At 55.0% G+C, this 25,421-nt stretch overlaps 1 protein-coding gene across 1 annotated transcript; it reads left to right on the top strand.

Annotated features, from left to right (window-relative positions):
- The first annotated feature begins 264 nt into the window (after positions 1-264).
- Positions 265-24,451, top strand: LOC140128350 (dnaJ homolog subfamily C member 3-like). The gene is made up of 13 exons (XM_072149986.1): positions 265-648; positions 9,524-9,627; positions 16,156-16,266; positions 16,355-16,479; positions 16,615-16,689; positions 17,744-17,887; positions 17,967-18,148; positions 18,391-18,510; positions 18,586-18,691; positions 18,771-18,891; positions 18,975-19,107; positions 19,185-19,333; positions 24,050-24,451. The coding sequence occupies exons 1-13, from the start codon at positions 293-295 to the stop codon at positions 24,190-24,192; spliced, it is 1,869 nt and encodes a 622-aa protein (XP_072006087.1). The 5' UTR covers positions 265-292; the 3' UTR covers positions 24,193-24,451.
- The last annotated feature ends 970 nt before the right edge of the window (positions 24,452-25,421 follow it).

The following is a 25,421-nucleotide window of genomic DNA, read 5'->3' as shown; positions in this document are numbered from 1 at the left end:
TATGATGACAATGTATCGCTATCGGGTTGTTTACGTTAGATATATAGTGTATAGTGTATAGGCGGCAGCAGGTGTCATACTTGCAGTACTCGTCCTGTCCACCAGGAGCCGCTGTCACAACCCGCCGCTGCCGCTGTCGTGTGAAGTAATGCGGAGATTCCAGCCTGGCAGAGGCGTGGCTTAACATTATCTACCAATCAAATCGAACGCAAAAAGTAGGAGCAGAATTACCATATTTTACATATAAATTCAGGACCAATAGAAAGGCAGCAGGTGGCACTGGCGCCCAGTGATGATGGACGTTAGCAGCCAATGCTTGGTAAAGAAGGCGGAGTTCTGTACTCCGCTCCACCAATCACCGGGCAGGTATGCGGAGCCGTCAATCATCTCTGAGGCGTTTTCTAAATACCAGAGAAGTGAAAGTGGAGACATTGATAGGGGGCGTGCTAGTGACGTCACCACACCTACCCAATGGCTGCGGCCCACGCTTTCGCGAGCTTGTTCCTCATTGGCCGGCGCTGTGCACCCGGATGTGTCTCCAGGAATGGTTGTCAGATACGAGCGGGTGACAGCCGGAAGCGGAAGTGCTGGAGTGTCAGTGTGTACAGGGGATGAGCAGCACTCAGGGGGCGCACAGCTGAGCCGCAGGTGAGTGACAGGGTCCTCATACTCCAGTCACATCCAGAGCTGCAGGGGGGTGTGAGAGGGTCCTCATACTCCAGTCACATCCAGAGCTGCAGGGGGGTGTGAGAGGGTCCTCATACTCCAGTCACATCCAGAGCTGCAGGGGGTGTGAGAGGGTCCTCATACTCCAGTCACATCCAGAGCTGCAGGGGGGTGTGAGAGGGTCCTCATACTCCAGTCACATCCAGAGCTGCAGGGGGGTGTGAGAGGGTCCTCATACTGCAGTCACATCCAGAGCTGCAGGGGGTGTGAGAGGGTCCTCATACTCCAGTCACATCCAGAGCTGCAGGGGGGTTTGGGCGGGTCCTCATACTCCAGTCACATCCAGAGCTGCAGGGGGTGTGTGTGGGTCCTCATACTCCAGTCACATCCAGAGCTGCAGGGGGTGTGTGTGGGTCCTCATACTCCAGTCACATCCAGAGCTGCAGGGGGGTGTGAGAGGGTCCTCATACTGCAGTCACATCCAGAGCTGCAGGGGGTGTGAGAGGGTCCTCATACTCCAGTCACATCCAGAGCTGCAGGGGGGTGTGCGAGGGTCCTCATACTCCAGTCACATCCAGAGCTGCAGGGGGTGTGTGTGGGTCCTCATATTCCAGTCACATCCAGAGCTGCAGGGGGTGTGAGAGGGTCCTCATACTCCAGTCACATCCAGAGCTGCAGGGGGGTGTGAGAGGGTCCTCATACTACAGTCACATTCAGAGCTGCAGGGGGGGTGAGAGGGTCCTCATACTCCAGTCACATCCAGAGCTGCAGGGGGGTGTGAGAGGGTCCTCATACTCCAGTCACATCCAGAGCTGCAGGGGGTGTGCGAGGGTCCTCATACTCCAGTCACATCCAGAGCTGCAGGGGGTGTGAGAGGGTCCTCATACTCCAGTCACATCCACAGCTGCAGGGGGTGTGGGCGGGTCCTCATACTCCAGTCACATCCAGAGCTGCAGGGGGTGTGAGAGGGTCCTCATACTCCAGTCACATCCACAGCTGCAGGGGGGTGTGAGAGGGTCCTCATACTCCAGTCACATCCAGAGCTGCAGGGGGGTGTGAGAGAGTCCTCATACTCCAGTCACATCCAGAGCTGCAGGGGGTGTGAGAGGGTCCTCATACTGCAGTCACATCCAGAGCTGCAGGGGGTGTGAGAGGGTCCTCATACTCCAGTCACATCCAGAGCTGCAGGGGGTGTGAGAGGGTCCTCATACTCCAGTCACACCCAGAGCTGCAGGGGGGGTGAGAGGGTCCTCATACTCCAGTCACATCCAGAGCTGCAGGGGGGTTTGGGCGGGTCCTCATACTCCAGTCACATCCAGAGCTGCAGGGGGTGTGTGTGGGTCCTCATACTCCAGTCACATCCAGAGCTGCAGGGGGTGTGTGTGGGTCCTCATACTCCAGTCACATCCAGAGCTGCAGGGGGGTGTGAGAGGGTCCTCATACTGCAGTCACATCCAGAGCTGCAGGGGGTGTGAGAGGGTCCTCATACTCCAGTCACATCCAGAGCTGCAGGGGGGTGTGCGAGGGTCCTCATACTCCAGTCACATCCAGAGCTGCAGGGGGTGTGTGTGGGTCCTCATATTCCAGTCACATCCAGAGCTGCAGGGGGTGTGAGAGGGTCCTCATACTCCAGTCACATCCAGAGCTGCAGGGGGTGTGTGAGAGGATCCTCATACTCCAGTCATATCCAGAGCTGCAGGGGGTGTGACAGGGTCCTCATACTCCAGTTACACCCAGAGCTGCAGGGGGTGTGAGAGGGTCCTCATACTCCAGTCACATCCAGAGCTGCAGGGGGTGTGAGAGGGTCCTCATACTCCAGTCACATCCAGAGCTGCAGGGGGGTGTGAGAGGGTCCTCATACTCCAGTCACATCCAGAGCTGCAGGGGGGTGTGAGAGGGTCCTCATACTCCAGTCACATCCAGAGCTGCAGGGGGGTGTGAGAGGGTCCTCATACTACAGTCACATTCAGAGCTGCAGGGGGGGTGAGAGGGTCCTCATACTCCAGTCACATCCAGAGCTGCAGGGGGGTGTGAGAGGGTCCTCATACTCCAGTCACATCCAGAGCTGCAGGGGGTGTGCGAGGGTCCTCATACTCCAGTCACATCCAGAGCTGCAGGGGGTGTGAGAGGGTCCTCATACTCCAGTCACATCCACAGCTGCAGGGGGTGTGGGCGGGTCCTCATACTCCAGTCACATCCAGAGCTGCAGGGGGTGTGAGAGGGTCCTCATACTCCAGTCACATCCACAGCTGCAGGGGGGTGTGAGAGGGTCCTCATACTCCAGTCACATCCAGAGCTGCAGGGGGGTGTGAGAGAGTCCTCATACTCCAGTCACATCCAGAGCTGCAGGGGGGTGTGAGAGGGTCCTCATACTCCAGTCACATCCAGAGCTGCAGGGGGTGTGAGAGGGTCCTCATACTCCAGTCACATCCAGAGCTGCAGGGGGTGTGTGTGGGTCCTCATACTCCAGTCACATCCAGAGCTGCAGGGGGTGTGAGAGGGTCCTCATACTTCAGTCACATCCAGAGCTGCAGGGGGTGTGAGAGGGTCCTCATACTCCAGTCACATCCAGAGCTGCAGGGGGGTGTGAGAGGGTCCTCATACTCCAGTCACATCCAGAGCTGCAGGGGGGTGTGAGAGGGTCCTCATACTCCAGTCACATCCAGAGCTGCAGGGGGGGGGGGGGGTGAGAGGGTCCTCTTACTTCAGTCACATCCAGAGCTGCAGGGGGTGTGCGGGGGTCCTCATACTCCAGTCACATCCAGAGCTGCAGGGGGGTGTGAGAGGGTCCTCATACTCCAGTCACATCCAGAGCTGCAGGGGGGTGTGAGAGGGTCCTCATACTCCAGTCACATCCAGAGCTGCAGGGGGTGTGAGAGGGTCCTCATACTGCAGTCACATCCAGAGCTGCAGGGGGTGTGCGAGGGTCCTCATACTCCAGTCACATCCAGAGCTGCAGGGGGTGTGAGAGCGTCCTCATACTCCAGTCACATCCAGAGCTGCAGGGGGTGTGTGTGGGTCCTCATACTCCAGTCACATCCAGAGCTGCAGGGGGTATGTGGGGGTCCTCATACTCCAGTCACATCCAGAGCTGCAGGGGGTGTGAGAGGGTCCTCATACTGCAGTCACATCCAGAGCTGCAGAGGGTGATAGCGTCCTCATACTCCAGTCACATCCAGAGCTGCAGGGGGATGTGCGAGGGTCCTCATACTCCAGTTACATCCAGAGCTGCAGGGGGTGTGAGAGGGTCCTCATACTCCAGTCACATCCAGAGCTGCAGGGGGTGTGAGAGCGTCCTCATACTCCAGTCACATCCAGAGCTGCAGGGGGTGTGTGTGGGTCCTCATACTCCAGTCACATCCAGAGCTGCAGGGGGTATGTGGGGGTCCTCATACTCCAGTCACATCCAGAGCTGCAGGGGGTGTGAGAGGGTCCTCATACTCCAGTCACATCCAGAGCTGCAGGGGGTGTGTGTGGGTCCTCATACTCCAGTCACATCCAGAGCTGCAGGGGGGGTGAGAGGGTCCTCATACTCCAGTCACATCCAGAGCTGCAGGGGGGTGTGAGAGGGTCCTCATACTCCAGTCACATCCAGAGCTGCAGGGGGTGTGAGAGCGTCCTCATACTCCAGTCACATCCAGAGCTGCAGGGGGTGTGAGAGGGTCCTCATACTCCAGTCACATCCAGAGCTGCAGGGGGTGTGAGAGGGTCCTCATACTTGAGTCACATCCAGAGCTGCAGGGGGTGTGCGGGGGTCCTCATACTCCAGTCACATCCAGAGCTGCAGGGGGGTGTGAGAGGGTCCTCATACTCCAGTCACATCCAGAGCTGCAGGGGGTGTGCGAGGGTCCTCATACTCCAGTCACATCCAGAGCTGCAGGGGGTGTGAGAGGGTCCTCATACTGCAGTCACATCCAGAGCTGCAGGGGGGTGATAGGGTCCTCATACTCCAGTCACATCCAGAGCTGCAGGGGGGGTGAGAGGGTCCTCATACTGCAGTCACATCCAGAGCTGCAGGGGGTGTGGGCGGGTCCTCATACTCCAGTCACATCCAGAGCTGCAGGGGGGTGTGAGAGGATCCTCATACTCCAGTCACATCCACAGCTGCAGGGGGGTGTGAGAGGGTCCTCATACTCCAGTCACATCCAGAGCTGCAGGGGGTGTGAGAGGGTCCTCATACTCCAGTCACATCCAGAGCTGCAGGGGGTGTGAGAGGGTCCTCATACTCCAGTCACATCCAGAGCTGCAGGGGGTATGTGAGGGTCCTCATACTCCAGTCACATCCAGAGCTGCAGGGGGTGTGCGAGGGTCCTCATACTCCAGTCACATCCAGAGCTGCAGGGGGGTGTGCGAGGGTCCTCATACTCCAGTCACATCCAGAGCTGCAGGGGGTATGTGGGGGTCCTCATACTCCAGTCACATCCAGAGCTGCAGGGGGGGTGTGAGAGGGTCCTCATACTCCAGTCACATCCAGAGCTGCAGGGGGTATGTGGGGGTCCTCATACTGCAGTCACATCCAGAGCTGCAGGGGGTGTGCGAGGGTCCTCATACTCCAGTCACACCCAGAGCTGTAGGGAGGTGTGAGAGGGTCCTCATACTCCAGTCACATCCAGAGCTGCAGGGGGATGTGCGAGGGTCCTCTTACTCCAGTCACATCCAGAGCTGCAGGGGGTGTGCGAGGGTCCTCTTACTCCAGTCACATCCAGAGCTGCAGGGGGTGTGAGAGGATCCTCATACTCCAGTCACATCCAGAGCTGCAGGGGGTGTGAGAGGGTCCTCATACTGCAGTCACATCCAGAGCTGCAGGGGGTGTGAGAGGATCCTCATACTGCAGTCACATCCAGAGCTGCAGGGGGGTGTGTGGGGGTCCTCATACTCCAGTCACATCCAGAGCTGCAGGGGAGGGGGTGTGTGGGGGTCCTCATACTCCAGTCACATCCAGAGCTGCAGGGGGGGGGGGGGGGTGAGAGGGTCCTCATACTCCAGTCACATCCAGAGCTGCAGGGGAGGGGGTGTGTGGGGGTCCTCATACTCCAGTCACATCCAGAGCTGCAGGGGGTGTGACAGGGTCCTCATACTCCAGTCACATCCAGAGCTGCAGGGGGTGTACGAGGGTCCTCATACTCCAGTCACATCCAGAGCTGCAGGGGGATGTGAGAGGGTCCTCATACTCCAGTCACAACCAGAGCTGCAGGGGGGGGGGTGCGAGGGTCCTCATACTCCAGTCACAGCAAGAGCTGCAGGGGGGGTGCGAGGGTCCTCATACTCCAGTCACAGCCAGAGCTGCAGGGGGTGTGAGAGGGTCCTCATACTCCAGTCACATCCAGAGCTGCAGGGGGTGTGAGAGGGTCCTCATACTCCAGTCACATCCAGAGCTGCAGGGGGTGTACGAGGGTCCTCATACTCCAGTCACATCCAGAGCTGCAGGGGGATGTGAGAGGGTCCTCATACTCCAGTCACATCCAGAGCTGCAGGGGGTGTGCGAGGGTCCTCATACTGCAGTCACATCCAGAGCTGCAGGGGGGTGTGAGAGGGTCCTCATACTCCAGTCACATCCAGAGCTGCAGGGGGTGTGTGTGGGTCCTCATACTCCAGTCACATCCAGAGCTGCAGGGGGGTGTGAGAGGGTCCTCATACTCCAGTCACATCCAGAGCTGCAGGGGGGTGTGAGAGGGTCCTCATACTCCAGTCACATCCAGAGCTGCAGGGGGTGTGCGGGGGTCCTCATACTCCAGTCACATCCAGAGCTGCGGGGGGGGGGGGTTAAAGGGTCCTCATACTCCAGTCACATCCAGAGCTGCAGGGGGTGTGAGAGGGTCCTCATACTGCAGTCACATCCAGAGCTGCAGGGGGGTGATAGGGTCCTCATACTCCAGTCACATCCAGAGCTGCAGGGGGGGTGAGAGGGTCCTCATACTGCAGTCACATCCAGAGCTGCAGGGGGGGTGAGAGGGTCCTCATACTGCAGTCACATCCAGAGCTGCAGGGGGGTGTGAGAGGGTCCTCATACTCCAGTCACATCCAGAGCTGCAGGGGGTGTGGGCGGGTCCTCATACTCCAGTCACATCCAGAGCTGCAGGGGGTGTGAGAGGATCCTCATACTCCAGTCACATCCACAGCTGCAGGGGGGTGTGAGAGGGTCCTCATACTCCAGTCACATCCAGAGCTGCAGGGGGTGTGAGAGGGTCCTCATACTCCAGTCACATCCAGAGCTGCAGGGGGTGTGAGAGGGTCCTCATACTCCAGTCACATCCAGAGCTGCAGGGGGTATGTGAGGGTCCTCATACTCCAGTCACATCCAGAGCTGCAGGGGGTGTGCGAGGGTCCTCATACTCCAGTCACATCCAGAGCTGCAGGGGGGTGTGCGAGGGTCCTCATACTCCAGTCACATCCAGAGCTGCAGGGGGTATGTGGGGGTCCTCATACTCCAGTCACATCCAGAGCTGCAGGGGGGGTGTGAGAGGGTCCTCATACTCCAGTCACATCCAGAGCTGCAGGGGGTATGTGGGGGTCCTCATACTGCAGTCACATCCAGAGCTGCAGGGGGTGTGCGAGGGTCCTCATACTCCAGTCACACCCAGAGCTGTAGGGAGGTGTGAGAGGGTCCTCATACTCCAGTCACATCCAGAGCTGCAGGGGGTATGTGGGGGTCCTCATACTGCAGTCACATCCAGAGCTGCAGGGGGTGTGCGAGGGTCCTCATACTCCAGTCACACCCAGAGCTGTAGGGAGGTGTGAGAGGGTCCTCATACTCCAGTCACATCCAGAGCTGCAGGGGGATGTGCGAGGGTCCTCTTACTCCAGTCACATCCAGAGCTGCAGGGGGTGTGCGAGGGTCCTCATACTCCAGTCACATCCAGAGCTGCAGGGGGGTGTGAGAGGAACCTCATACTCCAGTCACATCCAGAGCTGCAGGGGGTGTGAGAGGGTCCTCATACTGCAGTCACATCCAGAGCTGCAGGGGGTGTGAGAGGATCCTCATACTCCAGTCATATCCAGAGCTGCAGGGGGTGTGAGAGGGTCCTCATACTCCAGTCACATCCAGAGCTGCAGGGGGTGTGAGAGGGTCCTCATACTCCAGTCACATCCAGAGCTGCAGGGGGGTGTGTGGGGGTCCTCATACTCCAGTCACATCCAGAGCTGCAGGGGAGGGGGTGTGTGGGGGTCCTCATACTCCAGTCACATCCAGAGCTGCAGGGGGGGGGGTGAGAGGGTCCTCATACTGCAGTCACATCCAGAGCTGCAGGGGGTGTGAGAGGGTCCTCATACTCCAGTCACATCCAGAGCTGCAGGGGGGTGTGAGAGGGTCCTCATACTCCAGTCACAACCAGAGCTGCAGGGGGGGGGGTGCGAGGGTCCTCATACTCCAGTCACAGCAAGAGCTGCAGGGGGGGTGCGAGGGTCCTCATACTCCAGTCACAGCCAGAGCTGCAGGGGGTGTGAGAGGGTCCTCATACTCCAGTCACATCCAGAGCTGCAGGGGGTGTGAGAGGGTCCTCATACTCCAGTCACATCCAGAGCTGCAGGGGGTGTACGAGGGTCCTCATACTCCAGTCACATCCAGAGCTGCAGGGGGATGTGAGAGGGTCCTCATACTCCAGTCACATCCAGAGCTGCAGGGGGTGTGCGAGGGTCCTCATACTGCAGTCACATCCAGAGCTGCAGGGGGGTGTGAGAGGGTCCTCATACTCCAGTCACATCCAGAGCTGCAGGGGGTGTGTGTGGGTCCTCATACTCCAGTCACATCCAGAGCTGCAGGGGGATGTGAGAGGGTCCTCATACTCCAGTCACATCCAGAGCTGCAGGGGGTGTGCGAGGGTCCTCATACTGCAGTCACATCCAGAGCTGCGGGGGGGGGGGGGTGAAAGGGTCCTCATACTCCAGTCACATCCAGAGCTGCAGGGGGTGTGAGAGGGTCCTCATACTCCAGTCACAACCAGAGCTGCAGGGGGGGGGGTGCGAGGGTCCTCATACTCCAGTCACAGCAAGAGCTGCAGGGGGGGTGCGAGGGTCCTCATACTCCAGTCACATCCAGAGCTGCAGGGGGTGTGAGAGGGTCCTCATACTCCAGTCACATCCACAGCTGCAGGGGGGTGTGAGAGGGTCCTCATACTCCAGTCACATTCAGAGCTGCAGGGGGTGTGAGAGGGTCCTCATACTCCAGTCACATCCAGAGCTGCAGGGGGTGTGAGAGGGTCCTCATACTCCAGTCACATCCACAGCTGCAGGGGGGTGTGTGGGGGTCCTCATACTCCAGTCACATCCAGAGCTGCAGGGGGTGTTAGAGGGTCCTCATACTCGAGTCACATCCAGAGCTGCAGGGGGGTGAGAGGGTCCTCATACTCCAGTCACATCCAGAGCTGCAGGGGGTGTTAGAGGGTCCTCATACTCGAGTCACATCCAGAGCTGCAGGGGGGTGTACGAGGGTCCTCATACTCCAGTCACATCCAGAGCTGCAGGGGGTGTGAGAGGGTCCTCATACTGCAGTCACATCCAGAGCTGCAGGGGGTGTGAGAGGGTCCTCATACTGCAGTCACATCCAGAGCTGCAGGGGGTGTGAGAGGGTCCTCATACTCCAGTCATATCCAGAGCTGCAGGGGAGGGGGTGTGTGGGGGTCCTCATACTGCAGTCACATCCAGAGCTGCAGGGGGTGTGAGAGGGTCCTCATACTCCAGTCATATCCAGAGCTGCAGGGGAGGGGGTGTGTGGGGGTCCTCATACTGCAGTCACATCCAGAGCTGCAGGGGAGGGGGTGTGTGGGGGTCCTCATACTCCAGTCACATCCAGAGCTGCAGGGGAGGGGGTGTGTGGGGGTCCTCATACTCCAGTCACAGTGGTTGTGTCTCCCCCCGGCAGGTGCAGCGGACCCCCGGCAGACATGGAGAGAGCGCGGCGCGGTGTGAATGGGGTCCTGTCCTCTCTCTCCCTTCTCTGTGTCATCCTGGACCTTCAGCTGGATGGTGAGTACTTACCTTATATAGGGGTGTGTACAGGGGTCACACTGCTATATAGGGGCCCCCGGCTCTGTGTACAGGGGTCACACTGCTATATAGGGGCCCAGGCTCTGTGTACAGGGGTCACACTGCTATATAGGGGGCCCCCGGCTCTGTGTACAGGGGTCACACTGCTATATAGGGCCCCCCGGCTCTGTGTACAGGGGTCACACTGCTATATAGGGGGCCCCGGCTCTGTGTACAGGGGTCACACTGCTATATAGGGCCCCCCGGCTCTGTGTACAGGGGTCACCCTGCTATATAGGGGGGCCCCGGCTCTGTGTACAGGGGTCACCCTGCTATATAGGGGCCCAGCTCTGTGTACAGGGGTCACACTGCTATATAGGGGGCCCCCAGGCTCTGTGTACAGGGGTCACACTGCTATATAGGGGGGCCCGGCTCTGTGTACAGGGGTCACACTGCTATATAGGGGCCCCCGGCTCTGTGTACAGGGGTCACACTGCTATATAGGGGCCCAGGCTCTGTGTACAGGGGTCACACTGCTATATAGGGGGCCCCCGGCTCTGTGTACAGGGGTCACACTGCTATATAGGGGCCCCCGGCTCTGTGTACAGGGGTCACACTGCTATATAGGGGGGCCCCCCCGGCTCTGTGTACAGGGGTCACACTGCTATATAGGGGCCCCCGGCTCTGTGTACAGGGGTCACACTGCTATATAGGGGGCCCCCCGGCTCTGTGTACAGGGGTCACACTGCTATATAGGGGCCCCCGCTCTGTGTACAGGGGTCACACTGCTATATAGGGGCCCCCGCTCTGTGTACAGGGGTCACACTGCTATATAGGGGCCCCCGGCTCTGTGTACAGGGGTCACACTGCTATATAGGGGGGCCCCCCGGCTCTGTGTACAGGGGTCACCCTGCTATATAGGGGCCCCCGGCTCTGTGTACAGGGGTCACACTGCTATATAGGGGCCCCCGGCTCTGTGTACAGGGGTCACACTGCTATATAGGGGGTCCCGGCTCTGTGTACAGGGGTCACACTGCTATATAGGGGGCCCCCGGCTCTGTGTACAGGGGTCACACTGCTATATAGGGGGGCCCCCCGGCTCTGTGTACAGGGGTCACACTGCTATATAGGGGGGCCCCCCGGCTCTGTGTACAGGGGTCACACTGCTATATAGGGGGGCCCCCAGGCTCTGTGTACAGGGGTCACACTGCTATATAGGGGGGCCCCCAGGCTCTGTGTACAGGGGTCACACTGCTATATAGGGGGCCCCGGCTCTGTGTACAGGGGTTACACTGCTATATAGGGGCCCCCGGCTCTGTGTACAGGGGTCACACTGCTATATAGGGGCCCAGCTCTGTGTACAGGGGTCACACTGCTATATAGGGGCCCCCAGGCTCTGTGTACAGGGGTCACACTGCTATATAGGGGCCCCCCGGCTCTGTGTACAGGGGTCACACTGCTATATAGGGGCCCCCAGGCTCTGTGTACAGGGGTCACACTGCTATATAGGGGCCCCCGGCTCTGTGTACAGGGGTCACACTGCTATATAGGGGCCCCCGGCTCTGTGTACAGGGGTCACACTGCTATATAGGGGCCCCCGGCTCTGTGTACAGGGGTCACACTGCTATATAGGGGCCCCCCGGCTCTGTGTACAGGGGTCACACTGCTATATAGGGGCCCCCAGGCTCTGTGTACAGGGGTCACACTGCTATATAGGGGCCCCCGGCTCTGTGTACAGGGGTCACACTGCTATATAGGGGGCCCAGCTCTGTGTACAGGGGTCACACTGCTATATAGGGGGCCCCCGGCTCTGTGTACAGGGGTCACACTGCTATATAGGGGCCCCCAGGCTCTGTGTACAGGGGTCACACTGCTATATAGGGGGGCCCCCGGCTCTGTGTACAGGGGTCACCCTGCTATATAGGGGCCCCGGCTCTGTGTACAGGGGTCACACTGCTATATAGGGGGCCCCCGGCTCTGTGTACAGGGGTCACCCTGCTATATAGGGGGCCCCCGGCTCTGTGTACAGGGGTCACCCTGCTATATAGGGCCCCCCGGCTCTGTGTACAGGGGTCACCCTGCTATATAGGGGGCCCAGCTCTGTGTACAGGGGTCACACTGCTATATAGGGGCCCCCGGCTCTGTGTACAGGGGTCACACTGCTATATAGGGGGCCCCGGCTCTGTGTACAGGGGTCACACTGTTTTATAGGGCCCCCGGCTCTGTGTACAGGGGTCACACTGCTATATAGGGGCTCCCCGGCTCTGTGTACAGGGGTCACACTGCTATATAGGGGGCCCCCGGCTCTGTGCACAGGGGTCACACTGCTATATAGGGGGCCCCCGGCTCTGTGTACAGGGGTCACACTGCTATATAGGGGCCCCCGGCTCTGTGTACAGGGGTCACACTGCTATATAGGGGGCCCCCGGCTCTGTGTACAGGGGTCACACTGCTATATAGGGGCCCCCCTAGCTCTGTGTACAGGGGTCACACTGTTATATAGGGGGCCCCGGCTCTGTGTACAGGGGTCTCCCTGCTATATAGGGGGCCCCGGCTCTGTGTACAGGGGTCACACTGCTATATAGGGGCCCCCGGCTCTGTGTACAGGGGTCACACTGCTATATAGGGGCCCCCGGCTCTGTGTACAGGGGTCACACTGCTATATAGGGGGCCCCGGCTCTGTGTACAGGGGTCACACTGTTATATAGGGGGCCCCGGCTCTGTGTACAGGGGTCACACTGCTATATAGGGGCTCCCCGGCTCTGTGTACAGGGGTCACACTGCTATATAGGGGCCCCCAGGCTCTGTGTACAGGGGTCACACTGCTATATAGGGGCCCCCAGGCTCTGTGTACAGGGTTCACGCTGCTATATAGGGGCCCCCGGCTCTGTGTACAGGGGTCACACTGCTATATAGGGGCCCCCGGCTCTGTGTACAGGGGTCACACTGCTATATAGGGGCCCCTGGCTCTGTGTACAGGGGTCACACTGCTATATAGGGGCCCCCGGCTCTGTGTACAGGGGTCACACTGCTATATAGGGGCCCCCGGCTCTGTGTACAGGGGTCACACTGCTATATAGGGGCCCCTGGCTCTGTGTACAGGGGTCACACTGCTATATAGGGGCCCCTGGCTCTGTGTACAGGGGTCACACTGTTATATAGGGGCCCCCCGGCTCTGTGTACAGGGGTCACACTGCTATATAGGGGGCCCCGGCTCTGTGTACAGGGGTCACACTGCTATATAGGGGCCCCCCGGCTCTGTGCACAGGGGTCACACTGCTATATAGGGGGGCCCGGCTCTGTGTACAGGGGTCACACTGCTATATAGGGGCCCCCCGGCTCTGTGTACAGGGGTCACACTGCTATATAGGGGCCCCCCGGCTCTGTGTACAGGGGTCACACTGCTATATAGGGGCCCCCGGCTCTGTGTACAGGGGTCACACTGCTATATAGGGGCCCCCGGCTCTGTGTACAGGGGTCACACTGCTATATAGGGGCCCTCGGCTCTGTGTACAGGGGTCACACTGCTATATAGGGGCCCCCGGCTCTGTGTACAGGGGTCACACTGCTATATAGGGGCCCCCGGCTCTGTGTACAGGGGTCACACTGCTATATAGGGGGCCCCGGCTCTGTGTACAGGGGTCACACTGTTATATAGGGGCCCCCGGCTCTGTGTACAGGGGTCACACTGCTATATAGGGGCCCCCCGGCTCTGTGTACAGGGGTCACACTGCTATATAGGGGGCCCAGCTCTGTTTACAGGGGTCACACTGCTATATAGGGGGGCCCGGCTCTGTGTACAGGGGTCACACTGCTATATAGGGGGCCCCAGGCTCTGTGTACAGGGGTCACCCTGCTATATAGGGGCCCAGCTCTGTGTACAGGGGTCACACTGCTATATAGAGGGCTCCCCGGCTCTGTGTACAGGGGTCACACTGCTATATAGGGGGCCCCCCGGCTCTGTGTACAGGGGTCACACTGCTATATAGGGGGGCCCCAGCTCTGTGTACAGGGGTCACGCTGCTATATAGGGGGCCCAGCTCTGTGTACAGGGGTCACCCTGCTATATAGGGGCCCCCGGCTCTGTGTACAGGGGTCACACTGCTATATAGGGCCCCCCGGCTCTGTGTACAGGGGTCACACTGCTATATAGGGGCCCCCCAGGCTCTGTGTACAGGGGTCACACTGCTATATAGGGGCCCCCGGCTCTGTGTACAGGGGTCACACTGCTATATAGGGGCCCCCAGGCTCTGTGTACAGGGGTCACACTGCTATATAGGGGGCCCGGCTCTGTGTACAGGGGTCACACTGCTATATAGGGGGCCCCCGGCTCTGTGTACAGGGGTCACACTGCTATATAGGGGCCCTCGGCTCTGTGTACAGGGGTCACACTGCTATATAGGGGCCCCCGGCTCTGTGTACAGGGGTCACACTGCTATATAGGGGCCCCCGGCTCTGTGTACAGGGGTCACACTGCTATATAGGGGGCCCCGGCTCTGTGTACAGGGGTCACACTGTTATATAGGGGCCCCCGGCTCTGTGTACAGGGGTCACACTGCTATATAGGGGGCCCAGCTCTGTTTACAGGGGTCACACTGCTATATAGGGGGGCCCGGCTCTGTGTACAGGGGTCACACTGCTATATAGGGGGCCCCAGGCTCTGTGTACAGGGGTCACCCTGCTATATAGGGGCCCAGCTCTGTGTACAGGGGTCACACTGCTATATAGAGGGCTCCCCGGCTCTGTGTACAGGGGTCACACTGCTATATAGGGGGCCCCCCGGCTCTGTGTACAGGGGTCACACTGCTATATAGGGGGGGCCCCAGCTCTGTGTACAGGGGTCACGCTGCTATATAGGGGGCCCAGCTCTGTGTACAGGGGTCACCCTGCTATATAGGGGCCCCCCGGCTCTGTGTACAGGGGTCACACTGCTATATAGGGCCCCCCCGGCTCTGTGTACAGGGGTCACACTGCTATATAGGGGCCCCCCAGGCTCTGTGTACAGGGGTCACACTGCTATATAGGGGCCCCCGGCTCTGTGTACAGGGGTCACACTGCTATATAGGGGCCCCCAGGCTCTGTGTACAGGGGTCACACTGCTATATAGGGGGCCCGGCTCTGTGTACAGGGGTCACACTGCTATATAGGGGGCCCCCGGCTCTGTGTACAGGGGTCACACTGCTATATAGGGGCCCCCGGCTCTGTGTACAGGGGTCACACTGCTATATAGGGGGCCCCTGGCTCTGTGTACAGGGGTCACACTGCTATATAGGGGCCCCCGGCTCTGTGTACAGGGGTCACACTGCTATATAGGGGCCCCCGGCTCTGTGTACAGGGGTCACACTGCTATATAGGGCCCCCCGGCTCTGTGTACAGGGGTCACACTGCTATATAGGGGCCCCCGGCTCTGTGTACAGGGGTCACACTGCTATATAGGGGGGGCCCCGGCTCTGTGTACAGGGGTCACACTGCTATATAGGGCCCCCCGGCTCTGTGTACAGGGGTCACCCTGCTATATAGGGGCCCCCGGCTCTGTGTACAGGGGTCACACTGCTATATAGGGGCCCCCCGCTCTGTGTACAGGGGTCACACTGCTATATAGGGGGGGCCCCGGCTCTGTGTACAGGGGTCACACTGCTATATAGGGCCCCCCCGGCTCTGTGTACAGGGGTCACACTGCTATATAGGGGGCCCCGGCTCTGTGTACAGTGGTCACACTGCTATATAGGGGGCGCCCCGGCTCTGTGTACAGGGGTCACACTGCTATATAGGGGGCCCCGGCTCTGTGTACAGGGGTCACACTGCTATATAGGGGGCCCGGCTCTGTGTACAGGGGTCACACTGCTATATAGGGGCCCCGCCTCTGTGTACAGGGGTCAACCTGCTATATAGGGGCCCCCGGCTCTGTGTACAGGGGTCACACTGCTATATAGGGGCCCCGGCTCTGTGTACAGGGGTCACACTGCTATATAGGGGTCACCCTGTTATATAGGGGCTCCCCGTATCTGTGTACAGGTGTCACACTGCTATATAGGGGGGCCCCCCGGCTCTGTGTACAGGGGTCACCCTGCTATATAGGGGCCCCCGGCTCTGTGTACAGGGGTCACACTGCTATATAGGGGCCCCGGCTCTGTGTACAGGGGTCACACTGCTATACAGGGGTCACACTGCTATATAGGGGGCCCCCGGCTCTGTGTACAGGGGTCACACTGCTATATAGGGGCCCAGCTCTGTGTACAGGGGTCACCCTGCTATATAGGGGGCTCCCGGATCTGTGTACAGGGGTCACACTGCTATATAGGGGCCCCCTGGCTCTATGTACAGGGGTCACACTGCTATATAGGGGGGCCCAGCTCTGTATAGGGGGGGGCCCAGCTCTGTGTACAGGGGTCACACTGCTATATAGGGGCCCCCGGCTCTGTGTACAGGGGTCACACTGCTATATAGGGGGCCCCCGGATCTGTGTACAGGGGTCACCCTGCTATATGGGCCCCCCCGGTCTCTGGTCACACGTGTCTGTACCCGCAGGGGCCCTGGCGGCGGGGCAGGCGGAGGTGGAGAATCACCTGGAGATGGGTCGGAAGCTCCTGGCAGCCGGGCAGCTGGCCGAGGCCTTGTCACACTATCACTCCGCTGTGGGTGAGTACTTGGGGCATGGGGAGGGTGCACGGGGGGACATCGGGGTGCAGGTGGGCCCACACATACCTCCTCTATGGATCTGTTCCAGATGGAGACCCCAAAAACTACCTGACCTATTACAAGCGAGCGACCGTCTACCTGGCCCTGGGGAAGTTCAGGGCGGCGCTGCCGGACCTCAGCAGAGCCATCGAGCTGAAGCCGGACTTCCTGGCGGTGAGTGAGTGAGCCGGCGATGGGGTCCAGCTGGTAGGTCGGTCACATGTTCCGGGGCTGCAGTTCTCCCCCCTGCCTGTAGGGGAGCTACACAGACAGAGAGTCTCCTATAATGTGTCATCCCTCCCCCTCCAGGCCCGACTCCAGCGAGGGAACATCCTACTGAAGCAGGGGGACACCGACCAGGCCAAGGAGGACTTCCAGACCGTGGTGAGAGCGCCCCCCACAGGCTTCCTCAGGGATCTCTAATGACTCATGGTGCTGCGCTGCATTGTGGGAGATGTAGAGCTGCCTCGGAGAGCACTACGTATCCCACAGTGCATTGCAGCAACATGTGAGCTCTATACAGAGACAGGACCAGCACTAGGACCCTGCAGTGTGCCAGAGCTGCAGTCACTGTTCTCATAGATGAGATAACGAAACGCACTACACTGGTGTCAGCGGGTCCTGCGCCTCTGGCTGTGGTGGTGGCGGCGGGTCCTGCGCCTCTGGCTGTGGTGGTGGCGGCGGGTCCTGCGCCTCTGGCTGTGGTGGTGGCGGCGGGTCCTGCGCCTCTGGCTGTGGTGGTGGCGGCGGGTCCTGCGCCTCTGGCTGTGGTGGTGGCGGCGGCTCCTGCGCCTCTGGCTGTGGTGGTGGCGGCGGCTCCTGCGCCTCTGGCTGTGGTGGTGGCGGCGGCTCCTGCGCCTCTGGCTGTAGCGGCGGCTCCTGCGGCTCTGGCTGTAGCGGCGGCGGCTCTGGCTGTAGCGGCGGCTCCTGGGGCTCTGGCTGTAGCGGCGGCTCCTGGGGCTCTGGCTGTAGCGGCGGCTCCTGGGGCTCTGGCTGTAGCGGCGGCTCCTGGGGCTCTGGCTGTAGCGGCGGCTCCTGGGGCTCTGGCTGTAGCGGCGGCTCCTGCGGCTCTGGCTGTAGCGGCGGCTCCTGCGGCTCTGGCTGTAGCGGCGGCGGCTCCTGCGGCTCTGGCTGTAGCGGCGGCGGCTCTGGCTGTAGCGGCGGCGGCTCCTGCGGCTCTGGCTGTAGCGGCGGCGGCTCCTGCGGCTCTGGCTGTAGTGGCTCCTGCGGCTCTGGCTGTGGCGGCGGCTCTGGCTGTAGCGGCGGCGGCTCCTGCGGCTCTGGCTGTAGCGGCGGCGGCTCCTGCGGCTCTGGCTGTGGCGGCGGCTCTGGCTGTAGCGGCGGCGGCTCCTGCGGCTCTGGCTGTAGCGGCGGTGCAGCTTTAGGTGTGAATAGAGCACAGGACGAGTGATGTAATGCTGGTGCTGGTCTCCTGCAGCTGATGAGTAATCCGTCTAATGAGGAGGCCCAGATGCAGCTGGCGCGGGCGCAGGAGGTTTCGGAGCACCGGCAGGAGGCGCTGGGGGCCTATGAGCGCGAGGACTATGTGGGAGCGATCTCCTGGCTGGAGAAGGTGGTGGAGGTAAGGAGTGGGTGGTACAGATGTTTTTGGGGGTCTCTATGGGGGTGACTGGTAACCCCCCCTCCCCCATGTCTTCCAGTTCTCCCCCTGGGACCCCAGTATGCGGGAGCTGCGCTCCGAGTGCCACCTGAACAACGGGGACGTGTCCAGCGCCATCCAGGACCTCAGGCCCACAACCAAACTGCGCAACGACAACCGCGCCGCCTTCCTGAAACTCAGCCAGCTCTACTACATCCTGGGCGACCACAGGGAGAGCCTGAGGTGAGAGGTCGTGTGTGATGTCACAGGTCACCTGCGAGGGGGTAGAACATGCGTGATGTCACAGGTCACCTTGGGTGCGGTGTCATAGGTCACCTGGGATGGGGAGGTTATGCACGATGTCTTGGGTCGTGGGGTGGTCATGTGTGATGTCATAGGTCACCCGGGGGGAGGTCATGTGTGATGTCACAGGGGGGAAGGGGTCATTGTGCTGTGATGCTGATGCGCGCTTCTGCCCCCTGCAGTCAGGTGCGGGAATGTCTGAAGTTGGATCAGGACGACAAGGATTGTTACTCCCTTTACAAACGAGTGAAGAAGTTGTCCAGACAGCTGGAGTCTGCTGAGGAGATGGTCCGAGAGCAGAGGTAGGTGACCCTTCTGTGGGTGTGTGGGGGTCCCGCTAGGAGTGCGCCCCCTATGACCGCTCTGTCCCTCTGCAGATATGAGGCCGCGGTGGAGAAGTTTGAGTCGGTGATAATGACGGAGCCGGAGGTGGAAATCTACAGGAAGAGGGCGAAGGAGCGGATCTGCCACTGCCTGTCCAAGGTGCGTCCCCTGACTCCCCGATATCTCCCCCCCCCCCCACACCCCGGGGTGACGGTGTAACCCTGTCCTTGCCCCGCAGAGTCAGCACACGGAGGCGGCCATTAAGGTGTGTACAGAAGCCGTACAGCGAGACCCGCACAACCCGCAGGTGCTGAAGGACCGGGCCGAGATCTATATCCTCAATGAGGAATACGAGAAAGGTGGGTGCCCTGACCGGGGGGTCGCAGGTGTCACCCATAACCCTCCATGTGCCCCCTGACCCCCTGGTATGTCACTCCTGCAGCCGTGGAAGATTTCCAACAAGCCAAAGAGCTGGACGGAGACAACGAGGAGATCAGCCAGGGCCTGGAGCGGGCGCAGAAGCTGCTGAAACAGTCCCGAAAGCGAGATTACTACAAGATCCTGGGGGTCAAGAGGTAAGTGATCCATAATACCGATATAAGATGTGGGGGATGACTGCCCCAGCGTCACCACATCCTCCTGTCCCCAACAGAAACGCCAACAAGCAGGAGGTCATCAAAGCCTACAGGAAGCTGGCACAACAATGGCACCCCGACAACTTCCAGTCCGAGGAGGAGAAGAGGGAAGCGGAGAAGAGATTCATAGACATCGCAGCAGCCAAAGAAGTGTTAACAGACCCAGGTATATGTGTGGTGGAAATATCTATAATACTGCCCCCTATGTACAAGAATATAACTACTATAATACTGCCCTCTATGTACAAGAATATAACTACTATAATACTGCCCCCTATGTACAGGAATATAACTACTATAATACTGCTCCCTATGTACAGGAATATAACTACTATAATACTGCCCCCTATGTACAAGAATATAACTACTATAATACTGCCCCCTATGTACAGGAATATAACTACTATAATACTGCCCCCTATGTACAGGAATATAACTACTATAATACTGCCCCCTATGTACAAGAATATAACTACTATAATACTGCCCCCTATGTACAAGAATATAACTACTATAATACTGCCCCCTATGTACAAGAATATAACTACTATAATACTGCCCCCTATGTACAAGAATATAACTACTATAATACTGCTCCCTATGTACAGGAATATAACTACTATAATACTGCCCCCTATGTACAGGAATATAACTACTATAATACTGCTCCCTATGTACAAGAATATAACTACTATAATACTGCCCCTATGTACAAGAATATAACTACTATACTACTGCCCCCTATGTACAGGAATATAACTACTATAATACTGCCCCCTATGTACAAGAATATAACTACTATAATACTGCCCCCTATGTACAAGAATATAACTACTATAATACTGCCCCCTATGTACAAGAATATAACTACTATAATACTGCCCCCTATGTACAGGAATATAACTACTATAATACTGCCCCCTATGTACAGGAATATAACTACTATAATACTGCCCCCTATGTACAGGAATATAACTACTATAATACTGCCCCCTATGTACAAGAATATAACTACTATAATACTGCCCCCTATGTACAGGAATATAACTACTATAATACTGCCCCCTATGTACAAGAATATAACTACTATAATACTGCCCCCTATGTACAGGAATATAACTACTATAATACTGCCCCCTATGTACAGGAATATAACTACTATAATACTGCCCCCTATGTACAAGACTATAGCTACTATAATACTGCCCCCTATGTACAAGAACATAACTACTATAATACTGCCCCCTATGTACAGGAATATAACTACTATAATACTGCCCCCTATGTACAGGAATATAACTACTATAATACTGCCCCCTATGTACAAGAATATAACTACTATAATACTGCCCCCTATGTACAGGAATATAACTACTATAATACTGCCCCCTATGTACAGGAATATAACTACTATAATACTGCCCCCTATGTACAGGAATATAACTACTATAATACTGCCCCCTATGTACAAGAATATAACTACTATAATACTGCCCCCTATGTACAAGAATGTAACTACTATAATACTGCCCCCTATGTACAAGAATATAACTACTATAATACTGCCCCCTATGTACAAGAATATAACTACTATACTACTGCCCCCTATGTACAGGAATATAACTACTATAATACTGCCTCCTATGTACAGGAATATAACTACTATTATACTGCCCCCTATGTACAAGAATATAACTACTATAATACTGCCCCCTATGTACAAGAATATAACTACTATAATACTGCCCCTATGTACAAGAATATAACTACTATAATACTGCCCCCTATGTACAAGAATATAACTACTATAATACTGCCCCTATGTACAAGAATATAACTACTATAATACTGCCCCCTATGTACAAGAATATAACTACTATAATACTGCCCCCTATGTACAGGAATATAACTACTATAATACTGCCCCCTATGTACAAGAATATAACTACTATAATACTGCCCCCTATGTACAAGAATATAACTACTATAATACTGCCCCTATGTACAAGAATATAACTACTATAATACTACCCCCTATGTACAAGAATATAACTACTATAATACTGCCCCCTATGTACAAGAATATAACTACTATAATACTGCCCCCTATGTACAGGAATATAACTACTATAATACTGCCCCTATGTACAGGAATATAACTACTATAATACTGCCCAATGTACAAGAATATAACTACTATAATACTGCCCCCTATGTACAGGAATATAACTACTATAATACTGCCCCCTATGTACAAGAATATAACTACTATAATACTGCCCCCTATGTACAAGAATATAACTACTATAATACTGCCCCCTATGTACAAGAATATAACTACTATAATACTGCCCCCTATGTACAAGAATATAACTACTATAATACTGCCCCCTATGTACAAGAATATAACTACTATAATACTGCTCCCTATGTACAAGAATATAACTACTATAATACTGCCCCCTATGTACAGGAATATAACTACTATAATACTGCCCCCTATGTACAAGAATATAACTACTATAATACTGCCCCTATGTACAGGAATATAACTACTATAATACTGCCGCCTATGTACAGGAATATAACTACTATAATACTGCCCCTATGTACAGGAATATAACTACTATAATACTGCCCCTATGTACAGGAATATAACTACTATAATACTGCCCCCTATGTACAGGAATATAACTACTATAATACTGCCCTCTAGGTACAGGAATATAACTACTATAATACTGCCCCCTATGTACAGGAATATAACTACTATAATACTGCCCCTATGTACAGGAATATAACTACTATAATACTGTCCCCTATGTACAAGAATATAACTACTATAATACTGCCCCTATGTACAGGAATATAACTACTATAATACTGCCCCCTATGTACAAGAATATAACTACTATAATACTGCCCCCCATGTACAAGACTATAACTACTATAATACTGCCCCCTATGTACAAGAATATAACTACTATATTCCTGCCTCCTATGTACAAGAATATAACTACTATAATACTGCCCCCTATGTACAAGAATATAACTACTATAATACTGCCCCCTATGTACAGGAATATAACTACTATAATACTGCCCCCTATGTACAGGAATATAACTACTATAATACTGCCCCCTATGTACAGGAATATAACTACTATAATACTGCCCCCTATGTACAAGAATATAACTACTATAATACTGCCCCCTATGTACAAGAATATAACTACTATAATACTGCCCCCTATGTACAAGAATATAACTACTATAATACTGCCCCCTATGTACAAGAATGTAACTACTATAATACTGCCCCCTATGTACAAGAATATAACTACTATAATACTGCCCCCTATGTACAAGAATATAACTACTATAATACTGCCCCCTATGTACAGGAATATAACTACTATAATACTGCCCCCTATGTACAGGAATATAACTACTATAATACTGCCCCCTATACACAAGAATATAACTACTATAATACTGCCCCCTATACACAAGAATATAACTACTATAATACTGCCCCCTATGTATAGTAATATAACTACTATAATACTGCCCCCTATGTACAAGAATATAACTACTATAATACTGCCCCCTATGTACAAGAATATAACTACTATAATACTGCCCCCTATGTACAAGAATATAACTACTATAATACTGCCCCCTATGTACAAGAATATAACTACTATAATAGTGCCCCCTATGTACAGGAATATAACTACTATAATACTGCCCCTATGTACAAGAATATAACTACTATAATAGTGCCCCCTATGTACAGGAATATAACTACTATAATACTGCCCCCTATACACAAGAATATAACTACTATAATACTGCCCTCTATGTACAAGAATATAACTACTATAATACTGCCCCCTATGTACAAGAATATAACTACTATAATACTGCCCCCTATGTACAAGAATATAACTACTATAATAGTGCCCCCTACGTACAGGAATATAACTACTATAATACTGCCCCTATGTACAAGAATATAACTACTATAATAGTGCCCCCTATGTACAGGAATATAACTACTATAATACTGCCCCCTATACACAAGAATATAACTACTATAATACTGCCCCCTATACAGAAGAATATAACTACTATAATACTGCCCCCTATGTACAGTAATATAACTACTATAATACTGCCCTCTATGTACAAGAATATAACTACTATAATACTGCCCCCTATGTACAAGAATATAACTACTATAATACTGCCCCCTATGTACAAGAATATAACTACTATAATAGTGCCGCCTATGTACCGGAATATAACTACTATAATACTGCCCCTATGTACAAGAATATAACTACTATAATACTGCCCCCTATGTACAGGAATATAACTACTATAATACTGCCCCCTATGTACAGGAATATAACTACTATAATACTGCCCCCTATACACAAGAATATAACTACTATAATACTGCTCCCTATGTACAAGAATATAACTACTATAATACTGCCCCTATGTACAAGAATATAACTACTATAATACTGCCCCCTGTGTACAGGAATATAACTACTATAATACTGCCCCCTATGTACAAGAATATAACTGCTATAATACTGCCCCTATGTACAAGAATATAACTGCTATAATACTGCCCCTATGTACAAGAATATAACTACTATAATACTGCCCCCTATGTACAGGAATATAACTACTATAATACTGCCCCTATGTACAGGGATATAACTACTATAATACTGCCCCTATGTACAAGAATATAACTACTATAATACTGCCCCCTATGTACAAGACTATAACTACTATAATACTGCCCTCTATGTACAGGAATATAACTACTGTAATACTGAACACTGAATCTTATATTTTTCAGAGATGCGGCAGAAGGTTGATGCTGGAGAAGATCCATTAGATCCGGAGAACCAGCAGGGCTCGGGGCACCAGCACCAGCAGTGGCCTTTTGAATTTAACCCCTTCAGCTCAGGAAACTTTCACTTTAAGTTTAACTTTAACTGAGCCCCGGAGCCTGTGATGAGGCCGGAGGCCGCTCGTGGTCTCCTCTGAGGACCTTCATGTGGAGCCTAGAGCCGCGGGGGTGGCCCTGTATGATGTGGGGTCTGATGATTATTTATGTGTCGGCTGTGGTCCCTGGAGCTCCAGTATGGGGGGGGGCCCTTCATGGACGCTTTACATTTTTAAGGTCGATGTAAATGTGAGGCGCTGGCTTCCTCTAGATACATAGGGGAGATGGGGGAGGGGATGTAAAATAAAATATCTATAATTTTAATCATAACATTTTTTTTTTTGCTCATTCTCTTTGTGTATGGCTGCCTGTTACATCATCACAGCAGCACAGAGGATTTGAGGGTTAGTAACAGGGCATCAGGTCGCAGCGTGTCATGGAGCCTCCTATGACATTCCGCAGCGCTGCACAAAGCATGACAAATCAGTCCCTGTCCTCATGGGGCTCACAATCTAATCAACCTACCAGTATGTTTTGGAGTGTGGGAGGAAACCGGAGGACCCGGAGGAAACCCAGGCAAACACGGAGAGAACATACAAACTCTTTGCAGATGTTCACCTGGGTGGGATTCGAACCCAGGACCCCAGTGCTGCAAGGCAGAAGTGCTACCCACTGCCACTGTACCGCCCTTGTTTACAACCTGCTGTGTCCAGTACCATGTGCTACATTACCCCACCAGGGCCCGACCTGTGGGGGCAGCTGGATTCTGAGGGGCTGGAGTGGTTGGATGTATGTGCAGTCTAGCGCCAGAATGTGTCCACAGGAGCAAGCCTCATCCACCTCTGCTAGGGCCAAATAAGTGAGATGGGGGGGAGGGGCGGGGGGTTGCAATCTCCCTGGTATTCCTGCTATGTGTGTAGTAGCGGATCCCCCAGCAGATGTTGTAGGGGAAGGACGTGGTGTGGGCCGGGCATGGGATGGCAGCCACAGTCCACACTGCAGGTAACAGGCTGAGTGTGGTCCTTCTTCAGGCAGGGTTGGCTGTGGCAATGATTCCGTTGTGGGGTAGGAATTTTGTAATACCTCGGCCTTGATCCAGTGGTCAGAAGGAGCCAGGTTGGCTCCGATGCTTGGGCATCAATCTATGTGCAGAGATCAAAAGACAAAGAAGAAACGCCTAGAAATCCAGACGGAGAGAGAATTTATAAACTCTCTGTTCTGGGGATTTCCATGACACCAACCAATCGCATCCTGGGATTTTGCAGGAAAGATAACAAATGTT

Source organism: Engystomops pustulosus, chromosome 4, assembly GCF_040894005.1.
Source record: "Engystomops pustulosus chromosome 4, aEngPut4.maternal, whole genome shotgun sequence".
Lineage (NCBI taxonomy): Eukaryota > Metazoa > Chordata > Amphibia > Anura > Leptodactylidae > Engystomops > Engystomops pustulosus.
This window is presented reverse-complemented; position numbering and strand designations above follow the sequence as displayed.